At 41.1% G+C, this 23,728-nt stretch overlaps 2 protein-coding genes across 3 annotated transcripts in view; one reads left to right on the top strand and one right to left on the bottom strand.

Annotated features, from left to right (window-relative positions):
- The window catches only part of PLPP1 (phospholipid phosphatase 1), a 61,373-nt gene extending 40,594 nt beyond the window's left edge, over positions 1-20,779 (top strand). For both annotated transcript variants that reach the window (XM_040542277.1, XM_040542276.1), the window contains exons 4-6: positions 6,006-6,063; positions 18,760-18,936; positions 20,327-20,779. In XM_040542277.1, coding sequence (XP_040398211.1) covers positions 6,006-6,063; positions 18,760-18,936; positions 20,327-20,452 — 361 coding nt within the window. In that variant the 3' untranslated portion in view covers positions 20,453-20,779. The remainder of the gene's footprint in view (positions 1-6,005; positions 6,064-18,759; positions 18,937-20,326) is intronic.
- Positions 20,660-23,728, bottom strand: part of MTREX (Mtr4 exosome RNA helicase) — a 47,064-nt gene continuing 43,995 nt past the window's right edge. The window contains exons 26-27 of the mRNA XM_040542275.1: positions 21,213-21,317; positions 20,660-20,885 (exon numbers count right to left, since the gene is read on the bottom strand). Coding sequence (XP_040398209.1) covers positions 20,833-20,885; positions 21,213-21,317 — 158 coding nt within the window. The 3' untranslated portion in view covers positions 20,660-20,832. The remainder of the gene's footprint in view (positions 20,886-21,212; positions 21,318-23,728) is intronic.

Genomic DNA, 23,728 nt, shown 5'->3' with positions numbered 1-23,728 from the left:
TCTTAAATAATTAAACTTTAGATGTTGCTGCTAGGCCATGGTGAATGATGAAGAAGGGGTCTATACTTGATCTGGAGAACACAAAAAGCTGCCTCTCCAATAGAAATTAACTGTCAATAGGGAGACCCAGATCTGAAAGATGAACTTGCTGTAAGCGACTGAGAAGCTATTCTGCAGTCCAGATCAGATTTCTGATCTTCCATCTCCTTTGTCCTAATGTGACTTGGCACTTCTGCATGGTGATGGATCACATTCATTTTTACAACTGAAAATATGGCTCCTCACTCTTTACAGTTTTCAGAAATAGCTGTCCCTGCTGGTTTCGGTGTTACAGTTTGAACTGGGCATACAGTGTTCCACTGAATCACTGTGTGGCAAAGAGACTATATTTTTTATTCAAAGGGCATTTCTTCCTATCTATTGGTCAAGTTGTGTAATCTACAGTATTGCATCTCATGTGCACCTGAACTGGTTTATTAAATGTATTACTGAGCTTAAGAATACACAAATGTCAGCTTGAAAAATATATTTAAATTTTATATTAGTTCAGATACTTATCACTATGCAGTTCATTAGCAGTCAAAGTGTGAAATTTATGATTTTGATTTTTTTGTAATTTAGCTATGGCTAATGGAGCAGGTAGATGCATCTTATCCTTTGGCAGAATTTCATTGACTTGCACAGCTTATGTCCGAGTCAATAGAAAGGGAAAGACTTCCAAATTGGCATGAGTGTATCTGTATATTGCTCAAAGCTCAAGCAGTACTGCAAGAAATCCACTTAGTGCTGACAGTTTTCTTGCCCCCTAATTGCTGAGGATTACAAACTTTGGGGTGGGGGGTGGACTGGAGATAAGGTTCTGCACGCTTTCCAGGTGCTTTGTTTCCAAAGCAGTTTGTTAAAGAGGGATCATTAATCAAATCTGTGATTTAACAAGGATTACTTTTTTGTTCTTATTCCCTTTATGTAAAATGATGGTAACACTCCTGTGAGTCAGGAAAGTATGTGGATAACCTGTGCAGACATGGCTAATTGAACAGAGGCTTGTAATCTGATGCGTGTGAGAGCAAACCAGCCTTTAGAAATGCTGGTTTGAGTCCCACTCACTGTTTTCACTCTTACTTTTTTCTGAGAGAATTATTACGAAAGAAGTAAACAAGGTTGTGATTTTTTCTAATTGGAGGATGTGAACTAGAAATATAGGGGAAAATCAAATTTCCCTTTGGATGTTAAGTGAAACCGAGTGACAAAGTAAAACGCAACGCAAGAAAACTTTGGTTTTGCAATGTGAGCATGGAATGCCACTGCCACATGCCAGTACATCGGACTTGGTAATGCTGAATTTAGAGCGTACGTGCTTGCGCATGGTGAGAATGTTGGGAGTTTGAGTAACTTCTTGCTCCCTGGATGAGATGTTGAAGAAAGAATATTAGTCAATTCACACAGGTGAGTTTTTGCTCATTTGAAAAGAAAAAACAGCAGGCTAATGGAACTTCTTCTCTACTGGTTATCTTTGCTCTAAAGTTTATTCTTCTGGTAGCTGCCTGTACAATCCACAATGACAGATGCAGAACAGCTAGCTAACTAGAAATTGTCCAATTAGATTGTTCCACCAATATGTAATCTCTCTGTAAAAACAACAAAATCCATGCCTGCTTGCATGTGTTGTGATGTATTTCTCCAGTTCCCAGGGTGGTGAGTTAGCAGAACCCAACAGGCTATGCCAGCAGAAGTTTGAGTCTAAAAGCCCGTTTGACCTTGGTGAAGACAAGCCTTCTGGCACTCAGAGCTGAGTTAAACCACTTCATGTTGATCCTGACCTCAGGAAAAGGTTACTTTCTTCCCCTGCTGCTTGTACTATCTGCAGGGCTTGTTGCAAATGAATAATAGAGGTGGGGGAGAGAAGGGGATTGCAAATTAGAAAAAGATTGTCTGTTTCTTCCTAGAACCTGCTAGTTCTGTTTTTTGTCAGTAGGATAAGCAGGGAACTTTCATTTGTGTAAGATAAGAAAATGGTGAGATTGCTCTGCTTTTTGAAGACGGGTAATTACACATTTTTCCTTTTACAAACCTAGTCTTGGCATGTTTTGTGTCAGTGCTGGCAAAGTTTGCTTAGTATCTGCCACTACTTAAAGCTGAGCTGAGTGGCTCTGCTCTCCTGCCCCAAATATGATTAGGGAGTTGTACGAGACACTTAACAGAAGACACTTAACAGAAATCTCATGTAGAAACACCTTTGTCAGTAAAATTGGAAAAACTCTGGCAGCTCTTTCCTCTAAATGTAACGCTTTGTACTTCAGTGTGGAGTTAACTACTGGCAGGGAAGGGAGAATGTGGAGTAATTGTAAATAATACCGTGTTTTGAAAATGGATTTCTGACTTCTTAGTTGTGGATGTTGTTAAATATACATGATTTGCTTGTGCATTTAATTGACCATTTCTTTGCAGTGAAGCGCAAAGTACTCAGAACTTTCAGTCCTCACTGATATCCTTGGAACTTGTTCTCGTAGAAGTCTGACACCTTGAGAAGAGTGGGTTCTGTGAAAACATGTTGATTGCTGAATGCAGAACTGGTTGTCTTTAAAGAATGTGATGTTCAGCTTGTGTGTAGGACTATCACCTTATTAAACTAGGTCCTCAGTGTGTTAATTCTAGGAATATTTCCCTGCCAAGCGTGCAGAGCTGTCTGGCATACTTGAAATGAACGTGCTGGCCTGCAGTTCTGTTGGACATTTTATTCCCCACCAGATCAATGAAATCTGTAATGCAAATGTCAAGGGAAGCTTTGAGTCAGATGTGAAGAATCTGGAGAACCTGAGGATAGAAGGGATTTGCGGGCTAATCCAGTGGGTGATTATTTTTGTGTTGATGATATAGGAACAGGCATAATGTTTTGTCGGATATCCTGTTTTCTGTTAAGGAATCATTCCATACATAATTCAACAGTTAAGTTGAGATGATACCCATATCCAAGTCTCTATCATGTTTTTGTGGCACAAAATAGCCTTGCTTCTGGGCTATTCCATTTTACTGTCATTTCTAAATATTTCTAAAACATTTTAACTTCTTGCTGTTTAATATTTCATTGTCCTGTACTTATTCAACTCTTTCCTGATCTCTTGCTTCACTAAGGCTATTCATTTCTCTATCAGACTGTTGCAGAGAAGTGCACTTTGCTTAATACTTCTACACATTCACTTGTTCTTACGAGCATATAAGAAACCACACTTTTAAGAGCAGTTTAAACAGACTGTTAAGCTGTTTAAATGGAAAAAAGTTAACAGTTTATTTTGTGTGCTGAAAGTAGGTAGTGACTCTGCTTGGGAGCAGTTAAAAATGCAATACAGCTTTCACAAATCAAAAATCAAAATCCAAACTGTAGTGTTTTGAGGGAGTTGGGGGGATTTGTGTTTGTCTCCCACCCCTGACTTGTTTCTGTCTCTTGGGAAGACTTTTCTTGTTTGCTGTTCTATATTTCTATGAACAAAGTAAAGAGTTTAGCAAATTTGTGGACATGGCTCTGTGCAGCTCCTGTAGGTAATGCAGCTGGCTGCGATATTCCTACTGAGATAACTAGCCCCTTCCTTCATGAGCCAGAAGTAGGGCTTTTGAGCATGGTCTGTAGCACTTTATTTACAAACGTAATTTGATCTAATACTTCAGTGTTCTTGGAACTAGTAAATTCTGATTTTATTTTTAATTATTTAATTTTAAATGCTGGCTCATGGCAAGTATGCTGAGGAATAGTCAGGAAACTTTTGCGTTGTTTCAGTTTAAAGATTTGAAAGAATCTTAAGATTTTTTTAATTAAAAAAAGTCTAGGGAAGTGTAGGGATGGCAGTATTACCAAAGAAATTTCACCAGGATTGCACAATGTACAAGTTGTGCTTAGCACATGAAGTATTGCCAGAAATACAACTGGGACAAAATATTGATCCAAAGTTTTCAGTCATGCACAGCATATTTATCTATTCCTGATGAAACTGTACTTAAATTTTGTAATCTTCAACTTGGAACAAGACATTCTAAATGTTACATTTAGCTGCTGGCATTCTTGGTTTTAGAGATACCTAACAACACATTTAAAATGGCATATGGATTACAAAATGAATGAAAATAACTGCATTTATTCCTTCTCTCATTCAATAACCCAAATTCCTTCAATTGGCAGTATGTTGCCTTAAGGAGGTGTAGGAAGCTTTGTCTTATGGACAACAGCAATAGCCATGAAGATAAAAATACTGGCATAGGTCTCAGGAATTTGTTATTGTGCGTCTTCTGTTTGAGTGCTGCTTTGTGGCTCAGACATGTCTCTCTGAAAGACAGAGCGCTTCCAAGTTCTTGTCATACTGGCTTTCATAGCAGACTTCCATCCAGAGATTAACTGCTGAGGAGTTAAGGAGTATTACGGTGGAGATGGTAAGATTGCAGTTTTGCTGCAGAACCTGGATTTGAATTTTAAACATCTGAAAACAACGCTGTCAGTACAGTTTTCCTGAATTGGAAATGTCTGTGATATCTCTATATATACAATGATCATCTTGCTCTTTTCAGAGAGCTTGTTTAGGGTCTCTGAAGATGAAAGCTATTGATAGTGCTTTAAACCAAGTGTAAACCAAGAACTCTTGAGACCTACACAGGACACTTAGCATGCATTTTTCTTTCCACTGTCTGCAGTTTCTTACTACTGTGCATGCAAATTGTTTCACTTGTGCATGAGATTGAAATACTCTTAAGGCAATCAAGCAGTGTTGAGTGTTGAACCCAATTATCTTACTGCACATCATTACTCTTGGTGGGAAGAGCAGAGATGTTTCCCTTGACCCTGGATTTCTATTGATCCAGGCTCTCCTCTTGGTTCAGCCCCTGGAGTAGTGAGGTGGCAGAGGGCTGCCAGGGGAGCTATGAGAACTTTTTAAGTTGTCCTTGTTTGTGTATGTCAAATTTTAAGTGAGTTACACAGTTAAATTACACAGATGCCTGTCAGAGGCCTGGTGGATAGCCTGTGAAATGGCTAAACAGTTGTAGGTGCTCCACATAAGGTAGGGAAAAAATAGTTGAAGTATAATTTCATCTCTTGATTTAAGATTGAATCAGAAACCTCCTTCCATTTTACCAGCCTTTCTTGACAAAGAAGTGGCTGGGGTTTGTCCTGTGCACAACTTGCCTTGGGTTTGGGAGCCCTGTCAGGCCTCCGCCATTACTCGCAGCCTCGTGGCGGCCGCCCCCTGACGTGAGGGCCCTGTCAAGGCCCTCCTTGGTGGCCTGGGGCTGTCACTGTTGGCTACCCACACCTCTCAGCCTAGAAGCCCTCTTTCAGAAGAAGTTGGAGGCAGCGTTGCTACTTAAATGAAATAGCCAAGTATAAAGCTGTTTCTACAGATGTGAGATGAGGTGTCACCTTTTGCAGTTGGCTGGCTGATGAACTGTCTTCCTGCCTCTTCCCCTGTCCCCTTCAGTGGGTCAATGATCAGCCTGTATGAAATGGTATGTTTCACAAATATGTAGTACAAACATTTAAATATGAGTAGTCACTGTCAGGCAATATTTAGCTACTCAATTTTGGGTGAGTATGCCATTTATTTTCGTAACCATACTGTGACTATCAGATAATCACTTTTTAATTGATGATATTTACACTTTTTTAGTTCTGGTATTTATCAAGAACACAACACAAATATACTGCTTTAATATACACTTGTTTTCTAGTTTTGATGACGTGCTCACTTGCTGTTCAAACTTTAGTCAAAAGACAGGCAGTTATTACTGGATGTTGAAATCAACTTAACATTGAAATAGGGTAGCTTCTCAATAGTGAAATCAGTCCTCTTTGTCAAAAACTGTCATCAGACATTAGGAATGGCTTTCGTGCACAGATAGCATCCTTGAAGTAACAGCATGGGGATGTTTGCATTTTCCCTGTTCACTTGTGTAAGATAACTTAGTATCGTTGCAGACTGTTGCAAATGGAAAAATAATGAAATGTCTGATCTCTTTTCTTCCAGGCTATCATTTTACTCTGGCCATTCATCATTCTCCATGTACTGCATGCTCTTCCTAGCAGTAAGTATACTCTTTCCATTTACATGGCAACAAAAAATCTTATTTAGCACAAAGTAGAAATATTTGCTTGAGCTGTTTTGTGCAAGGGAAACTAAAATAAGAAGTGTCTGACAATAAAACATGCAAAACCTACTTAAAGAAACAAACGCACACCTAGCTGTAAACTGTTAGCAAATTATTTTGAGTGTTGTATTGTTTGATATTGTTTATGTATGGTTATCCATTGCTTCTTCAATGAGTGCTTCTTTGAGTGCTAATCTTCAAAAAGAGCCTTACATGTTTCAGTCCAAGTCAGCTAGGGTAACTCATTACTCCTAGAATAAATTTTGTAACACTGAAAAGTTTATGCATGTATACAGGATGGCACAAGATCCTCATCTGTCAACTGTTTGTTTTAAAAAAAACAAGTGTCTTTACTTGTTCATTGTCATTGGCATTCTCCAAAATTATATAGGTCCACCTGTTAGGTGACTTCAAAAAAACAGGAAACACAGATCAAAATCACTGTATCAATGATATGGTGAAGCAGTTATTGCTGTGTAGCAACCTAATACTGACTTCCTCCATTGTGTTTAATTATGTGTGTCTGATACAACTTCTTGCATGGTTTTTCTTGAGCAATGTGAAAATGTGGTATTGCAAACTTTCTAAAGCACAAACTTGGAGACGAGAACTTAATAGTTGTATTATGAATATGGTTTATAATCTATACTAACTGGATTACAGTCATTGGTCGGGGATTTCAATCTGTCTGAACTTTTATCTCTCGTGTATGCATAATGAGTCCTGCTTGCTGCAGCTTGTGGGAAAGGAGGTTGTGGTCAGGAGGACTTCTCACCCAGTATAGACTGAGAAGAAAGGAAGTCGCTATTTTGAAACCTTGCATCTGGTAATGAGAACTCCCCCCATGCCTCAATGCATGCTCAAATACTGAGAGAACCTTTAGTTTTAAACAGTGTGAATACAATATAATGGTATTTGTGCTGGACAGCTTGGACTTCAGACCTCGTTTGTTTAACCTACTAGGATTTTTTAAAAAAAGCAGCCTTTGGCAAAAAGGTTTTTTATTGCTTCTTTTGAAGATGCTAACTTCTCCATGTGGGTTGAATAATCTTTTCTACGGTTGCCTGTGGCATAAGACTTTTCGTTTCTGTTCTTTTAAATCCATGCAGGAAGCTTGTGTGGAGAGTTGCTGAACTCCCGTGCTGAGTTACAGGCAACTATGGGGTTTGTGTGTCTATGCATCCTTCATTCTTCACAACCTTCTGTATGGGGAAAGAGGTGGGACAGTAGGGGTCAAGTCCTTCCTCTGTATGCCACTTGGAAAGGCTGTAAATCCAGAGTTCGTGTCAGCACCCTTAACGAGTAAAGGTACAAATATCCTTAACTCTCTTAACTTAGCATTTATTTAACAGTGATTTATTGTAGATTAGTTTGTCACTCAGGTGTGGCAGACAAATGCTCATAAAAACGTTCAGAACAGAGTTAAAGATTAGAGAGATTAGTTTTGAAATCACAAACACGAAAAGGAACCTAATTCCCAAGTGTGCTCCCCTTCAGAAGGTCTGGGTTGGACCTGTCTAGCCGTGCATTCATCTGCATGGTGGCTGATGCTCCAATACTGGGACATGGGAGATGGTGCAAGAAAATGCTGTGTAGCCCTCAGTTCTGTGCTTCTTGTGTGCTCACTCATCAAAAGAGTTTACCTTCTCACATGTTCCCTTCTAAACTGTGTACTGAATTCACACAGGGTCTGATTTCAGTAGACTTTTTTCTCTAATATCCAGACCCTGGCCAGAGGAGGATGATGGGTGCTCTTCCCCTTTTCCTGCACCTCGGTTTCTTGTCTTGTGTCTCTGGCTGAGCTATGGTTGAGTACAAATAGTAAGAGGTTTTGAGGAGATTAGACTTCTACTTTCTTCAGAGACATCTGAAGAGGGTTAACAACTCCTGTGCAGGATGTTTTTTCACTGATTAATACAGTACTGCTGCATACCAACCTTTGCATTGAATGCAGTCTTTCCAATAAAAGACACAACTGGTGTATTCAAGCCGGTGGCTGCTGCAGGAAGGTGGGACAAACTGCTTTCTCACCCTCCACCTTGCCCACGTGGCAAGGCAGAGTGCTGCCACTGGCTGTAAACCAGACCTGTGGCATCTGATAACCTGCTCGTTAACTGAACTCTCATGCTGGCTTCATCTGCTCTTTGCACACTTACTCCAGCTGCAGACTGAGTCATGAGTGGGACAGAATCGTGAACATGTGGCATTACTCATAGGCAGTGATAATCATAACCAGATGTATACATGCTGGTTGCCTAAGGACAAGAAGAATCTGCCTTGTGTGCATGCTGCAGAAAGCATACTCCTGAATGCTACTGAACATGTGTACTTTGTCAGGTTATGCATTTCAAAAAGGAGGGAACGCTTTGAGAGGAATAAAATGGGAAATGATCTCTGCCACAGATAGTACAGGTGCTGCAACCATAAAATGGGAGATGCTTAAAGTAAGTGGTTTGAATCAAGCCACCTTGCAAAACGCTAGGCAAAGTTATGAAATGTTTCTGCAGCTTCAGTTACTTAAAACAGAATTGCTGTGTTACAAATAAATCAAATTGTAACTGCATCTTGTGTTCTGTGCACCTGTGCAGATAGGTTAGAAGTGAACATGAGGTCATTCATTATTAATTTTTGGATATTTTAGATGCTTTGACTTGTGAGCAGCTACGGTAGTGTCTGTGGAGTAATAATCCTTCTGGGTCTTGTTTCCTACTTAGCAGGATGCCTTGATGCTTTAAGGGTTGAATTAAGGAGGAAGTTTATCCTCCTGTAACTACATCAGAATGATTAAGAAAAGAAATCAGGAGGTGTTTATTTGTGCTTCGCTTCCTATTGAGTGTTTATTCTCTGCTTTACGCTTTGCATTGTTTCTGCTTCTCATGGAGATAAACATGCTGGTTTTGATCTTCGGAGAAAAAAGATTATTTAATATTAGCACAACTCAAAATGCTGCAGTTGCTTAAGACATCTTTTTCCTTGGCTAACAGGTAGTTTTCATTACCACATCTCTTAAGTGCTTATTTGTGGTAGTACCTGAGTGGGCTTTAGAAACATCTCTATTGCAATAACCTGTGTGCTTCCTACTGAGGAAAAGTTCAGTGCTTTCGGGTTAGTGGGGAGCCCAACCATAAGAAAGAACAGGGACTGGCACAAGTTGAGCTGTGCTGGTTACAGGGACGTAGTACTTCGCAGGGAGCCTTGTTCAAACCATTGGTGGTATGAACAATTCCGCAGGTCAGTGGAGGCTCTAGTATTTCAGCTGTGACCACACAGCTCCCCTGGTTTCGGAAGAGAAAACTGCAGCTTTAAACATACTCCTGTGATGAATATCCCATCCCAAAGTGAGGGCAGGGTACTTGGAAATACCCTGCAGCTCAGTCTTTATCCTTGATGGGAAGGATTTCTTGCTGGTCGTGGTTGTTTTTTTGTTTTTAAAGTTCTCTTAGGCATGTTGGGACTTAATGTCTTTGTGTCCTGGAGGCTTTCCCCAGCAGCAGGCCTGTTAACTAGATGGTCTCATTTTCTTGCTTCAGGTACCTACAGCAGAAAAATGTATGATTTGAGCATCTATAGGAGATCATGCGCAGGGAATCGCTGGGAAGAGTGTTAGTTGAAAAACATGGTAATCTGAACTGCGCAGAAGGAAGGATAGGAGCTGGAGGGTTTAAAATTCCAAACTGAGCATACATAATTTACGCTTAGGATGAGTTAAGGAGACATGGAAGAATCTCATGTCCCATGAATAGTCTTAGGCAAGATATATCTGGGAATTCAGAGCATTTTTCCTTAGTTTGTCTTTTGGTTTGTGGGGCAGGCTTAGAGAGCAGAACCAAATTTTTAACTGCAGGAATGGAAATGTTTACTTGTATGTAACTTGGGCCCCTGACTGTTTGGGAAGCTTTGCTCCCCAGTATTTACAGTTACTTAATATTCCTTTCCCAGGTTCTTACATTAACACTGTTTTGCCTTTTGTACATGTGGCAGGTAGGCTTTTAAAGGGTTATCTAAGTAAAAGGAATGACCGCTTCAGGAATGACCGCTTCATACCCTATCAGCTGAAATACGCCCATAATAGACAGCAGCTTCGTTAAGCTTAAAGCCTTTTATAGGAACTTCTAATGAGCCCATGCTTTGCTGCCTTGTCTGTATTCTCAGTGTTCATGTACAAAATATTTATGTGAACTGATCTCGTGTAGCTTGCTGTGTGAGACCATCTGGCATGAAAACAGAAGCAGGAGCATTGCTTATGGCAAATCAGACTTTGGCACCTAGCACTGAGAAAGGGAACCTGCTCATCTGCGGAGTGAGGAGAAGGAAGGATGTATTCATTCTGTTTCATAAAACGTTTATCTAACAAGTTCTAAAAGAATGATAATACAGAAATGTGGGTTTTGTGTAACTTCAGGAAATGTTAAATAGCTCTATAATCTGCCTGTTTAAATAGCATATATCACTTATAGCTTTCTTATGTTAAAGATCACTGCTGCATTTTTAACTGGATATTATGATACCACGTCCATAACAACAATCTGGTGGACTGGTTTCTGGCCTCGGTTTTCAGCCCACTTCTAGGATAGACTTCTGTTTTCTTCTATATTTTTGTCAACGTAAGGAATGGATGAAACCATATTGAAATCCATTTTCAGAGTGTCACCCAGGAAGCTGTGGTAGAGAATGTGTTTAAGGGCCAATTTGGCAGAGCTAGAGGGGTCAGTTTGGGTCTCGTTGGAACTGTTATCTCTGTGATGCTGCTGCCAGCAGCACCTTCTTGTGGAAAATGTAGAGAGTTTGAGCAGCAGCCGTATCTGGGAACCTAGTGACCTAATAACAGATGCTGGATCCCAAAGAGCTATCACCATCCCCTCCCCTTGCTGCTCCTCCCTGACATTACACAGCTGACGTGTTCTCTCCTGTGTCAACAAAACCATTCCATCTTGGCCTGGAGAACAGGAGGATGAGCGTAGCTGAACACCTCTTCTATCAATGTTCTCGCTTCCAAACTGTCCCTCCTGCCTTGGAAGGAGATACTGCAGACGAAGACAATTGGACTGAGTTTTTAAAAAAACAACTTTTTAAAGCTGCTGTCTGAAAGCTATTGTAAATTGTTAAATGTGCACCCTCTGTCTTCAGTAGCCGGAGTGACCCCGCTGCACCCAGGGCAGCTGTCAGAAATGGGTGCAGCACAGTGATCGAGTTGCTGTAACGGAGCTGGGCTTGGCTGCGGGTGGCCTGGGCACGTCGCTGGCTGCCCCTAACACGGCGATGAGGAGCCGTGCTGCAGAGACCCAGCTGAGCTGCTGTGCTATTCCTGGGAGGGCAATGTGTTTGTGTTGCCCAGGGTGGAGGCGGTGAGGAATCTCTGCAAAATGTAACTTGAGTTGCTTGCGAGCTCTCCCGCAGCTTGTTGGGAAAGAACATCTTGTGTGCCCAAGGAAATAGGAAATTGTAGAAGAGCTGGAGAGCGGCTGGTATTTCAGTGACCCGGGCTCACAGCCCGATCCTTTAGCAGAGAGAGGACGTGCTAAACAAAAAACGAAAGCCGGGTTTAGGCTGTTTTTCTTTTTTTTGTACTTAGGCTACTAAATGCACCAGTCAAACTTTGGACTTGAAATCTTGTTTGTGTTGGGATTGGAGGTTGAATGAAACAATACGCAAACAAGGGCCCAGGAGCCTTTAACACAGTATTTTAGCTATGTCTGTTTGCACAGCAGTGTTTCTTCACTTTCCCAAATGCTGCTGAACAGAGCTATGAATGTCCCTAATATGTTCCTGCCCACATGAAAGTTGAACACTACCCAGTCTTCAGAAACTAATGGAGAGGCATTTCCTACTGAAAGCATTTTGGCTGCTGCTTTGGGCAGAACCAAGCATGCTACTCAAAGCAGAGATGAAAAATAAAGGACAACTGTTCATGCTGTGAAGCTCAAGTATGAAGGCACTCGTGCTTCTACTCGTATGCCCTCCCAGTACACGTTTAATATCAGTATTTAGGCTTTTTGTAGTAAGTGAATGAAGCCAAATGTCTTCTCCACAGTGTGCTTTGGAAATTGTGGCTGTTGGTAGTGCTGAGGCTGCTGTGAAGTGGGTCCTGTGGGACAGAGATAAAAGCATTACCTTATGGTGCTTACCTTCCATTGAGGCTTCCATAACTTGGTAGATAAAACAGAAAAATATTCGATTTCTCTTATTAGAAAAGGGCCTAGTGCTAGTATGTACAGTAGAATAAAAAGTTACTGTTTACCCTGCTTTATGGTAAAAATGATGTCAGTAAACAATTATTTCTGCAATGTACAGCCAAGCTGGGGCTGGAGGATTACTATTACTGAAGCTATTACTTATCTACTGGGAAGTATCTATAAAGTAGATTGACTGTACTCTGAATTGAGTTTGGCTTTTGAACTAGTAAATGACAGGATGTTTCCCCACTGCACAGGAGGGAGCTGTCAGTATCAAATGCCTTTTCGTGGCAGCATGCAGCTGTCTTAGACCAGGTTGGTACATACGTTGCCTTTTCTACCCAGTCTGGCCAAGTTTATTTCCTTAATTCATCCGTCCAATGGATCAGCCCTCTGACCAGCTCACCATGCTCTAAACATCAGAGCTGGCACAGGGGTGTCAGCATGGAAAACATGGTTAAAGTGTTAGAGGGGTGGACCCTTCAAGTAAGCGCAGATCTATGCCCTTTTCCTTCTCTGGAAGGGGAGAAATAATTCTGAGTCATTCTTTCATCTTCATTTTCTTCACACTCAAAATAAAATGGTGGAGCAGATAAACCAGAGGTCATAAATGTGTATTTTTAAGAAAATGAGTTCTTACTAAAAAGGCAAAATAAACCTTTAAGTCTTTTAAGGTTTTGTTTTTGTTTTAAAGCAAATAAACAAAACCCCTAATTCACAAATGATCCGTGAATTTGCTACATCTCTGGTGCTGTTAATAATAAAAACTTTGTTTGCATTGTCTACTGTTTAACATTACATGAGATAGGCGCTGTCCGTATTAATACCAAGCTTTACATCAAACAGACTGCAATTTGACCTCTGGTTTGCAGGCAGTGTCTTGTTGGTTGATGCCTGGGGCTCTGTGTTTATATTCAGTGCTCTGGGTATAAAGGGAGCTGTTGCACTTGCATGTAATGCTCTTACATAATCGCACGCCTGTCTGTGTGGCAGTTGCACTGTTTCTCAGGACATCTTGTTTCTGTTGGGACACCTTTGTGCTGAGAATTGCAATTTTTACTCAGTTTCCTGGATTTCTTATACTGGTCTGATTTCCAGGGTCAGTGCTAGCTGAAATATGAATAATAGCTCTTGTACAAAACAGCTTTTATGCAAAGGAAAATCTTGAGTTTCCTGTAACAAGCGAAAGGGAAGAGCTATTCTGCAAACCTCCGCAGAAGTGGAAAGCTTGGATGATGTGAAGGGGGGATTTTTCCCCCCCAGTGTTGTCTAGTGCAGGAGGGCAGAGGTCCTGGTCTGTGCTGCTGGATTATTGAGCAGGCGTGGGACAGGAGATGGCAGGCCACCCACGTGTCTGTGAACACTTTCTGTTGCTTCTTATTTATTGTTATGCAAGAATCTCGGGTGAATGTGTTGTCTTTTCCATTCTTTTGGAGAGCTGTGTTTGAGTAACAGCTTGCGTTGAAAATACTGGACTGCAAGCTGTCTTGTACAAGCTGGTAGTAAAGGGCTGATTGGAGTACCCTCTCCTTACAGAAAGGAAACGCTTCCTAACTTACTGCTGGAGCTGAAGGATGGGCTGCTGCTTTGGCTGTCTGTCATCCACAAAGCTTCCTGACGGAAGACCCCTTCCATCAGGGGGATGGAGGGAGGATGGTGTCCTGGAAAGGTGTCCTTCGATGTCCATAGAAACACAATCCTTCCCGTCCTACAAATGTGCTTGCATTCTCAGCCTTTATTCTTACATTCTTATCCCCAGATCTTCTGGAGAGTTTTGCCCTATGTTTTATCGTAACTATCGAGGCTGGTGGTTCCTTTTTAAGTCTAAAGGGCAGTATTATTGCCTCCTGTGCTTTCTCTTCTTCCTTCCATCCCTTCATCATTAGCAGCACAAACCCAAAACACACTACCTCTTTACCCCCTCTCCTCACCCCAGAAATCCCAAAGCCAACCGCATGCATGTGTACACACACTTGAGGTAGCTTATGCGTAACTATTTCAGAGCTGCTTGGTTTGGGAAAAAATCCTTATGGTGGGTTTCCACAACTCTGATTACTCTTTGTGGCTCTTGGGGCTTCTTGGGTCAGCTGACTTGCTCTTAAGGAGAAACCTTCCGAACTGTACTCAATCATGGATCCAGAGAGTTATTACAACTGCAGTAGAATCTTGTGCCCATTAACAGAGCAAATGAATTAATAGCAACTGGGGCTGTTTCTTAATGCTCAGGTAGATACCATGAAAACAAAGATTGACCATGAGTAGTGGTCTATTTACTTGCTCTTATAAAGTTAGTATTGGGCTACTGTGGTCTCAAAGTAGGGCTTATTTCATAGGAAAACTGATCTTCTGCACGTTTTTTTTTTTCCAGCTCTTTACCACTTGTACTCGGGCAAATCCAGCAGTGTTCTCTGATTCTCCCATGTCATGGGGGAAGGTTTCTCTAGGAAAAACACACTTCCTTTCTGGTCTGCTATTAGTTTTGTGATGCTGTGAATGTATTAGGATTGATGAAACAAGGGAGAAAACAGTTACATCTCCAAAGGGAAACTGATCTTGCTATTCCTTAGGACAGAACAGGACACCTGTAGGGCGTGTGATTAACAAGGCCTTTTGATACCAGGAAATTCAAAATCCTGTCAAAGAAAACAATTTTCAGTCAGTGACAGAACAAGTCAATACGTACAAGCAGTAAGTCGTCCTGGGCGGAGTGGAAGAAAGAACCCCAAAACTTTCTCTGCTCTTTCCATACTTGTAGGAGGACTGGCACTGCAGGAGGATTTTCTGTACCTTTCGTACCGCAAAATGTTTTGCTATACAGAAATCTTACGTAATAGGTTTCTGGAAAAAAAGCCAAGAAGATACTAAATGAAAGATGATCTAGAATTTTTCAGATCTTTAGTTTTAATATTTTATAAATGACCTCAGTGGAATGAGTAGGTTTTAGCAGATGTAAGAATTTTGTGCCCTTAAGGCAGGGACGCGAGGTGTTAGCTGTTCGGAAATTCTCTCATGAAGCCGCAGATTACACCCCCAAAGTCTGTCTAGGAAATAGTCACCGTACTTTAAAATTAGGCAGGCAGGCGTGCGTATGTGTATTAATACTACTTCGGTGGAAGAGCAAATAGTTGAAAATTATGCTAGAAATGTTGAGTAGCAAATAATTCTCCAGTTGCAGAGACCCTTCCATTCATGTCTGCGGCTTCTTGCAAGAAGCCACAAAGTGGCTGTGAGTTTCTCTTCATTCCTGTGTGTATTTTTAGAAATGAAGTACTAGACCATAGATTAAGAAGAAACTTGTGTTCAGGATGTGTGTGGTGTAGAGAACATATTTCCATTATAGAGTAAGCATTAACTAGTGAAAGAAATGTTGGTGATTATTTAATCCTATTACAAGAGTGGTTCTGTGAAATCTATTTGTGCACTTTGAAAAACAAAAACATGAGAAACTGGAGGATGGAGTAGGGAAGAGAAATAGATCACAGCTGAATGGTGTTTCTGAAAGACCAGAGATGCTCAGAAACAGGATAGCAGGGAAGACAGCAGCAGTAATTTTACTGAACTGATAGGAGCATGTTGCTACCAGAACAGCTCTGGATGCTTGCGCTGCATTCGTAGGCTCACAAAAATTTCTCAGCCACAAGTGAAACACTGGTGAGAGGCATTACAATCATGTTAACCAGATGAAGCTTCCTAAAGGTGAAGTTTCCTAACATTCCTGCTGCTGCTTCTGTTGAAGAAAAGTTTCACCTGGAAAGCTTAATCCTTTTCAGTTGAGGAGGGAGGAAAGGCAGGGATTTGTTTCTGATTCCATTTGTCTGTGTTGTGACTTCAAATACGAGCAAAACCAGGCTCAACACCACCACCACCCAAAAAAACATACAACTAACAAACAACCAGAGGCATGCTTCATGTATAGGGAGGGGATCTGTAAAGTCCGAAGTGATTGCCTCACGTTATTAGTCAGCAGGGTCAAAACAGCAGTAAGTGTGAATGCAGTTTAATGCCAGGGCATACGTATATGATGCATGTAACGCTATGTAAAGGGCTCTTAGGCACGCTTCTGGTATCAAGCTTGTTTTATTTTATATTTGATGGAATCAAAAGGCGAACTGACTGCTTTGTTTTGCTGAACATTACTGACCTGTTTCAGCCCAGGTTTCTTGCTGTTGTCTAAGACAGTCATAGTAGGAGGAACAATCTTTGGGGAGGGCATGACTGCCCGAGCCTATTAAAAGTAATGTGAATGTGAAGTTACCTGCTTAAAAATAACATGGAATCTGCCATTGCAGCAGCTGGCTTGTAGGAGAAATGACTCTCCACTGAATGAGCAGTATCAGAAAGCACAATTGTAACCAGAAGAACAGCTGTTACTTCTGAAATTAAACACAGCCGCCATCGGCCACACTGATGCTTCGCTGTGGTATGATTCACAGCCCTTCACAGGCTGGATTCGGGAACAATATAAATCCATCCCCTAGCAGGGGGTGCAAGAAGGCCTTTGAGGATTTTCTGTACAGCTTCTGCAGCTGGTGCTGTTCAAGCCTCCAAGAAGTGCCTAGGACTGATAAAAGCCTGTAGCGAACTGCACATCTTCTACAGGTGATTAAGCAGCTCCAGGTCTTAATTATGGCTAGAGACTGCTCTCTTCATACAAATGAAACCTCCACGTAAATGTTAAAGCCAGCTTTCTTGCTTGCTGATTTGTAATGCAAAAGGAAAATAAGAAACTTGCCTTGAATACATGCTGCTTAGGGGAGATTCAAAGTACTTTAGTAATTTGATGTTGCGGACTGGTACAGTTTTTCAAAGCTTACTTTTTGTGAGGCTTGCCTCATTGTCTTCCTTCAGAAGTAAACTCAGTTTTCCCACCTATCTGCAGTTGCATAACCCTTTTTCTTAATATGACTGTATGCTTCTGCCAACTACCAGAAATGCTTACATGGAAAAAACTTTATTACAGCACGGTATTTTTAGCTGCCTTCAGCAGAATTCAGTGGGAATAGGGAAAGGGGAAAGAACAGCCAGTATCAAATCATCAGCCAGCTCTTTGTAGACTACCAGCATGTGTTCTGTGGACCCACCTCTGCTCTCTCTGACACCTGGTCTACTTGAAGTAAATCCAGAAGTAGTGTTAATGTAAGACCGTTACAACACCCTTCATTAGAAGAACTATGTGACAGATAACTCACAAAGTGGCTGAACAGTTTCCCCTTTTTCCTCGTGGTAAAATTAAGGTCCCCAGAAATATGCGGAGTGCTGCTACTTAAAGGAAAATATTTTCCAGTTCAGGCTTAGCCGAAGCTTCTTCAGAGTCTGATTTCATTCTGACCTTGCTATTAAAGAGAAGCAGTTATGGATAGTGTTGATCTTTTTGACGGTCCATTTATAGCTTAAAAAGTCAGCATGTCAAAGTCATGATGCAAGTTACTTGGAGAAACCAACCAAACATTCCTCAAATGTTTAACTTTGGAAAGTAGCACCTTTGCATCTACAGTGCGTGCTCTATGCCCATATTGACACTGTAAATGTGGTGCTTCTAAAAGGTAGCCATGGCTTTTGAGGCTGGCAGCGGAGGGATTTACCAAGAGCCTAGTATGTTGTCTCAGCGCCTGAAGTCTGTCTTAGTTTGCTTCTGTGATTTTGCAAGACTGTCAATTAAGGTTTTGTACTAGACCTGGAGTTCCTAGATGGTATTGAAAGACGTACTTGATGTTAAATATAACTTCCAACTCTATTGTTCTCCCCAGTAAATACAGTAACTATGCTGCCTCTTTCAGTAACAAGATCATGTTCCAGAATAAATCCAGTGATGTTTACAGGGTGGACAGTTAGAAGTTCCTCTTAGGGCTGAAATAAGAGGTCTCTGTCATAGATAGGACAGAGGAGACGCACAGTAAAGATCCTGCTTTTTTTTTTGTGGTGTCATGGAATGAGTTTGAGACAACACACCAAAAGCACAGGCATATATAAGATAAGTAAGAGCCGAGGGGGAGAGAAAAAGAATGGAAACTGCATACATCCATTTGTTTACCAGACTAGTAACATGGTTAGTATGCAGCTGGAAAGGATTGGGAATAGGTTAAGTGAAATAAACCACAGACAGCTGAGGAATGTGATCCTAGATCTAGACCATGATACTTGTTGGTTGTAACACGTAACTACAGCTGGAATGTTATGCTAGCAGCTTGGTAGTACTAAAGGTGACTGGAACTGGGAATAAAGCTTAAAAAGCTTAAAAATTGGCCAGCTGTGTGCACAGACTATGTGAATTTTACTCAGGGTGCTATTGTGCTTCCTGCTTAGAGCAAGATGTGGCTCTACATGTGTAAGATGTATGTTTCTGGATGTTGTCATGTCTCTGAACACAGGTTTCAACTCAACTCTGAACAGACTGAAGGCAATTTAATGTAACTGCTTTGTATTTACAGCATTTTATATCAATTTTTCTTTTTTGCTTTAGCTTTACCTTCAGGCCAGGATGAAAGGAGACTGGGCAAGACTTGTACGTCCCACCCTACAATTCGGTCTGATTGCTGCATCCATCTATGTGGGTCTGTCACGTGTTTCTGATTACAAACATCATTGGAGTGATGTTTTAACGGGACTCATCCAGGGAGCGCTGGTAGCTATACTCATTGTAAGTAGCTCCCAAAGTGCGTGCACGTGTTCTGAATGCTGTGTCTATAAACAAGATGGTAGAACAGTGGGCTTTGTTCTATCTCCCCATTGTTTTGAAAACTGCCCAAGAGTGGGGAGAACAGCTCCTTGAACTGTGTGCAGTAATACTGCTGCAGGTAGTGAGGCAGACTCTGGGCCAACGATGCAGTAGAGGCTCTTTTCCCTGTTAGACAAAATAAAACTGTGCCAGCACAAGAGCTGTGCAAGTAACTGAGATGGAAACAGCCAACTACAAAAACACCTGGGGCTCTATAAAACACCTTTTGTTTCTAGACAAGTTCTAAATCCCAAGTATAATAACAGGAAAACTGAAAACTGGGGGAAGGGTCAGATTAAGGAGGAGACTTCTGGTCCAGAGACCTGAACTAACTGAATGCGTAGTGGAGTTACCCAGAACTGAGGCTCACCTTGGAGGAATGGCTTGTTTTCAGACTGATTTTTCTGTTTGTTTGAATTGCTAGAACGAATTAGTGCAGTTTGTATGGTTTCCTAGGCCTGCTACAGCTTTGCTATCTGTTATTAAATGACTCTATGTTAAGGAGGGGTAGGATTACACCTAAGTTGTTCTGATACAACCCCAAATTCTAAGAGTCGCAGGCAATGAGAAATGCCACAGACCAAAGAGGTGCAGGGTACTTCTGTTACAGAAAAGGTATTGGGGCTTAAAAGGATGTTTTTTAAAAGATGCTCGATTATGCAAGAATGAGTAGAAAGTGGCATTACCGTGAGCAAAGAGGAGTTGAAAGATAAGGTAAATTAAAAAAAAAAAAACACCTGAAAGTGTTCACCTCCAGAACCAGTAAATGAGCATGCTGGAGAACTGGGAATGGCTCACTAAATTGAGTGAATTCAGCATTGAAGCGTAAGCTGAAATGTACCGAGTGTGCAGCTGAAGCAGCATGTTGGTAAATCAGGCCCCAGTACGGAGCATGGCTTCTTCAGTCACCTTAAGCTGCCTTCTGCAGTTCTGAGGTTTGCAGTGGGAGGGGAAGAGGTGATGTAGGAAGGGAAAGGATCACAAGAGAAGGTTTCTTATTGTACTGGATGCAGCACTGTACCTAGCACCTGTACTGGTATGACTTGGAGAAGAAGGATGTGGGGGGTTGGTGGAACAGCAAGCTGCAGAATGAGATCAAGGCCACCAGCTTTTAAAGAAATGCAAATAAATGACGCTTACAAAAAACTGAACGCTTGCTCTGCTAAAAGCACAAGCTCTTCTAGCAATTTTCTGTTGGTTTAATCTGTTTAGATTTTGTTAATTTATCTTAGAGTATGAAAGATATTTTCCTGTAAAAGCATTTACCCATTGTTTACAAGAGGAAGAGCTTAACACTAATTTGTTCATTTAGGTTGTGTATGTGTCTGACTTCTTCAAAGTGAGAGGATGTACGTTTCAACCAAAAGAAGATTCCCATACAACCCTGCATGAGACGCCAACAAACGGAAATCACTTTGGCAGCAATCATCAACCATGAAGAATGATCACTTCAACTGACTTGGTCTCTGAAAGGAAAACAATTTCATCAGTCAACTATGTAATATAAGTAAATGCCTTTAAGGGACTGCTGCTGCTCTTGGATGCTCACTTTTCCTGTATATAGTAACACTTACTACAGTTATGTATATCTAAAATTTAAATTGCTGTTGGTTCAAGCTCTTGCTTAAAAAAAACAAAAAAGCTATTCAAACTGTAAATTTTTATTAAAAATGTGGTAACACTTCTACGACATACACTGCTGTTTGTACATGCCTTGTTGAAATTATTGTGGTTTAAATACACACAATTAAAACAATGTCTTGACTGAAGATGTGAAATGGGAATTGATTTTGTATCGTCCTCAGAATATACCTTCTGTTACAGGTAAAGGCTTGCAGCAAAAACAATATCTCTCTTGATTTTTGTGATACCTGTGGAAAAGGAAAAAACGTTAATATCTAGCACTATAATTGAAACAATTACTTCTGTTTTGTTACAAGTACAGCTATAACAACAGGTGTTAAGCAGTAAATGAAACTCATTGTACTTAAATTTTCAGTCACATTTGCACACAGAAACAACACTACTTAACTACTTATTAGGTAAAGCTTTCTAACATCTATGTTACCTTATACGGAGAGCAAGACTGTTCCTTACCATGAAGTCAATTAGTCAAAAAAAAACACATAACACAACGCCAAGGCTTGCCTTTCTTATGCTTTATAGAATAACTTACATTGTGGAATTTAAATACCTACCCTCTGCAAACTTGTTTTCCAGCTCTGTGTTTCCAATAGCTTTTGCAGCCTGGCACATCTGTCGAAGCAGTTCCTCCAGCCTTCTCATACAACGAATTATGCTACCTGTATAAAAAGAGTGAGGGACTGACCACTTTGTAGCTCCTGACCAACACCTCACTGAAGAATTCAGCTGCTTGAGGCCCCCCCCAACTTTGACACAAAACAATACATCTTTCTCCAGCCCTGTTCAGTAACTTTCAGAACTTACCTAGACAAACGTGCAAGAAGAGCCATGTAGCTTAAGCCATGTGTAGTCTAGCTCACTTTGTTGTTTTGTACCTTTTCCCATCAGGCATCTCCTTGAAGTTACTGTTTGTCCTGTTTTTGTTTTGTTTTAATGCTTTTGCAGCCTCTAACACTCTCTGCTGAGGAGACTTTTGGTTTGGTAATTCCCAGTAGATTTTTCATTCAAGTATTTGTCAAGACCTCCCTCAAACATGCTACTTGCACAAGTCTGCTGCTTTAAGAACTACCACATTAGTCATCTTGAACTAGGCTCCTGTTTTTTTTTTTAAATTAGTCCTAGTTGTTTTGATGGTAGAGACAGTAAATTGTCTACCTTAGGCAGCTGTGCTTGCCACGTCTGCGGACCACTATACCATTAATACCTGTTGTCTACACTTGCTTCCACAAAAGTCAATCTGGAACTGATTAACACGGTACTCAGCTCAGTTCAACCAGTCTTCTCCATTTCTTCCCACCACATTTCAATTTAATGACAACTCATTTTCACTAACCCATCGCTGCGCCTCCTACTTGCAGCAAGCACATTTCTGGAGCACCTGGGCTTACGATGGAGCCTGAAAATATGGCCACTTAACAGAAATACAAGCTTTCACACTGCAATTATTTGCAAGCAAAAGCCAAAACTTGACCATTGCTACTGATAAAAGAACAGAATGCCATCTATTTTTAATACTTCCTTTATGGCTTGTGATGGCACACCATCAGCTCCAGACTTCTGTGCAGAAAGTTCTGCTACAGCCTGTTAGCCTGGTCGGCAGCACAAAGCGAAACACGGGTCTCTCACCCATGAAGAACACGGGCATCCAGAAAAACACCTTTTATTGGGTTTGGGAGCTCATGAGAAGCCAAGTTAAAAAAGCAAAAGTGGTGGGTGGCTTCCAGTGAGCTCTAATTGCCTGGCCCATTTTCTGCCTCCTTTCTGAAATCAGCGCACAGCAGTGAAGCTGGGGCTCCCTGTACTCAGCAGCTCATCCCGGCTGATACCATATTGCCTGGAAGGCAAAGAGGAAAACAGCACTGAAATCCTATACCACAGGGGAACAACCTCTGTGGAAAATAAGTCAGGGAACACAAATACCTTATATAAGGATTTCTATTTATCAAAACAAGGACTTGTATTTGTTTTTATTTTTTAAATCACTATGGCAACATGGGTAACCTGCGCAAACTCTTGTGATTTAGTAACACTACACTGCATTTAGGTAAGTGACAAGGGATGTCCGAAAGGCTTTCCATCCTTCTGGACAATGCAGAGAAAAATCAGTCCATTACAAAGTGGACGGAAGACTCATGCATCAATGCCTGCCACAAGAACTAACCTCAAAATGCACCCTTAAGATTTAATTTTGAAGGAGCCTGCACTGTTCTCATCAACAGAAGGCATGCCAAAAAGACTAGGACAAAGCTGACTGACTAGCCTTAACCAAAGTAGGATAAATAGGAAATGTTACTGCCCCTGCATATTCTAAACAGTCAAGAGCAGACATACAAAAACACAAGGCAGCTACTGCTGTTTTTGTGTTCCCCTCACTCAAGATGTATCAGCAGCAGATGTAAGGCTCAGACATTAATTTCCACAAGGCACTTGCTGAACGCAGAATTAAAAGACTGCCAGGATTCCAGTTGGTCACAGGCAACCTGGTTTAGGAGGTTCCTGGGTCTAGGAAGCGAATTTCTAAACACACGAATGCGGTTGTGTTAAGGCCTCCCCTTTGTAACACAGCATCTGAGAGAAGCAAGGCAATGGTGACAGTAATAACTTCACCAAGGATTTCCAGCATCGGTCATTACACACAGAACTGTAAGACTGGGGAACCAATCCTACCATTCTTCGCAACTTTCAACATACTTGATAAAAGAAGAAATTAGGTTTTTGTTCTGGTGGGACCTTCACTTGAATGGTTTGTTTTTTAAGGAAGCATCTGGGCTTTAAGTCACTCTACTTTTAACATAACAAAAAGTCCTCAGTACCCTTCCTGAAGGGACAGTTTCTAGTTCTCCAATTTTAGGAACAAAATTAGCCCAGGTGACAAGTTACATCTAGACTTTTCGAATACGTGCTCTGCCTGCTGCAATGACCCATCCAAAACAGAATTGGTTGCCACCTCTCACTTCTGTCATTGTTATGACATCAGGAGGAACTTTAACAAGTAAATAAAATACTTAACTGCAATGAGAAGCGTAAGAGCTGTACTTTTTTCTTAATGGCAAGCATTTGGAACATGGTA

Source organism: Cygnus olor, chromosome Z, assembly GCF_009769625.2.
Source record: "Cygnus olor isolate bCygOlo1 chromosome Z, bCygOlo1.pri.v2, whole genome shotgun sequence".
NCBI lineage: Eukaryota > Metazoa > Chordata > Aves > Anseriformes > Anatidae > Cygnus > Cygnus olor.
This window is presented reverse-complemented; position numbering and strand designations above follow the sequence as displayed.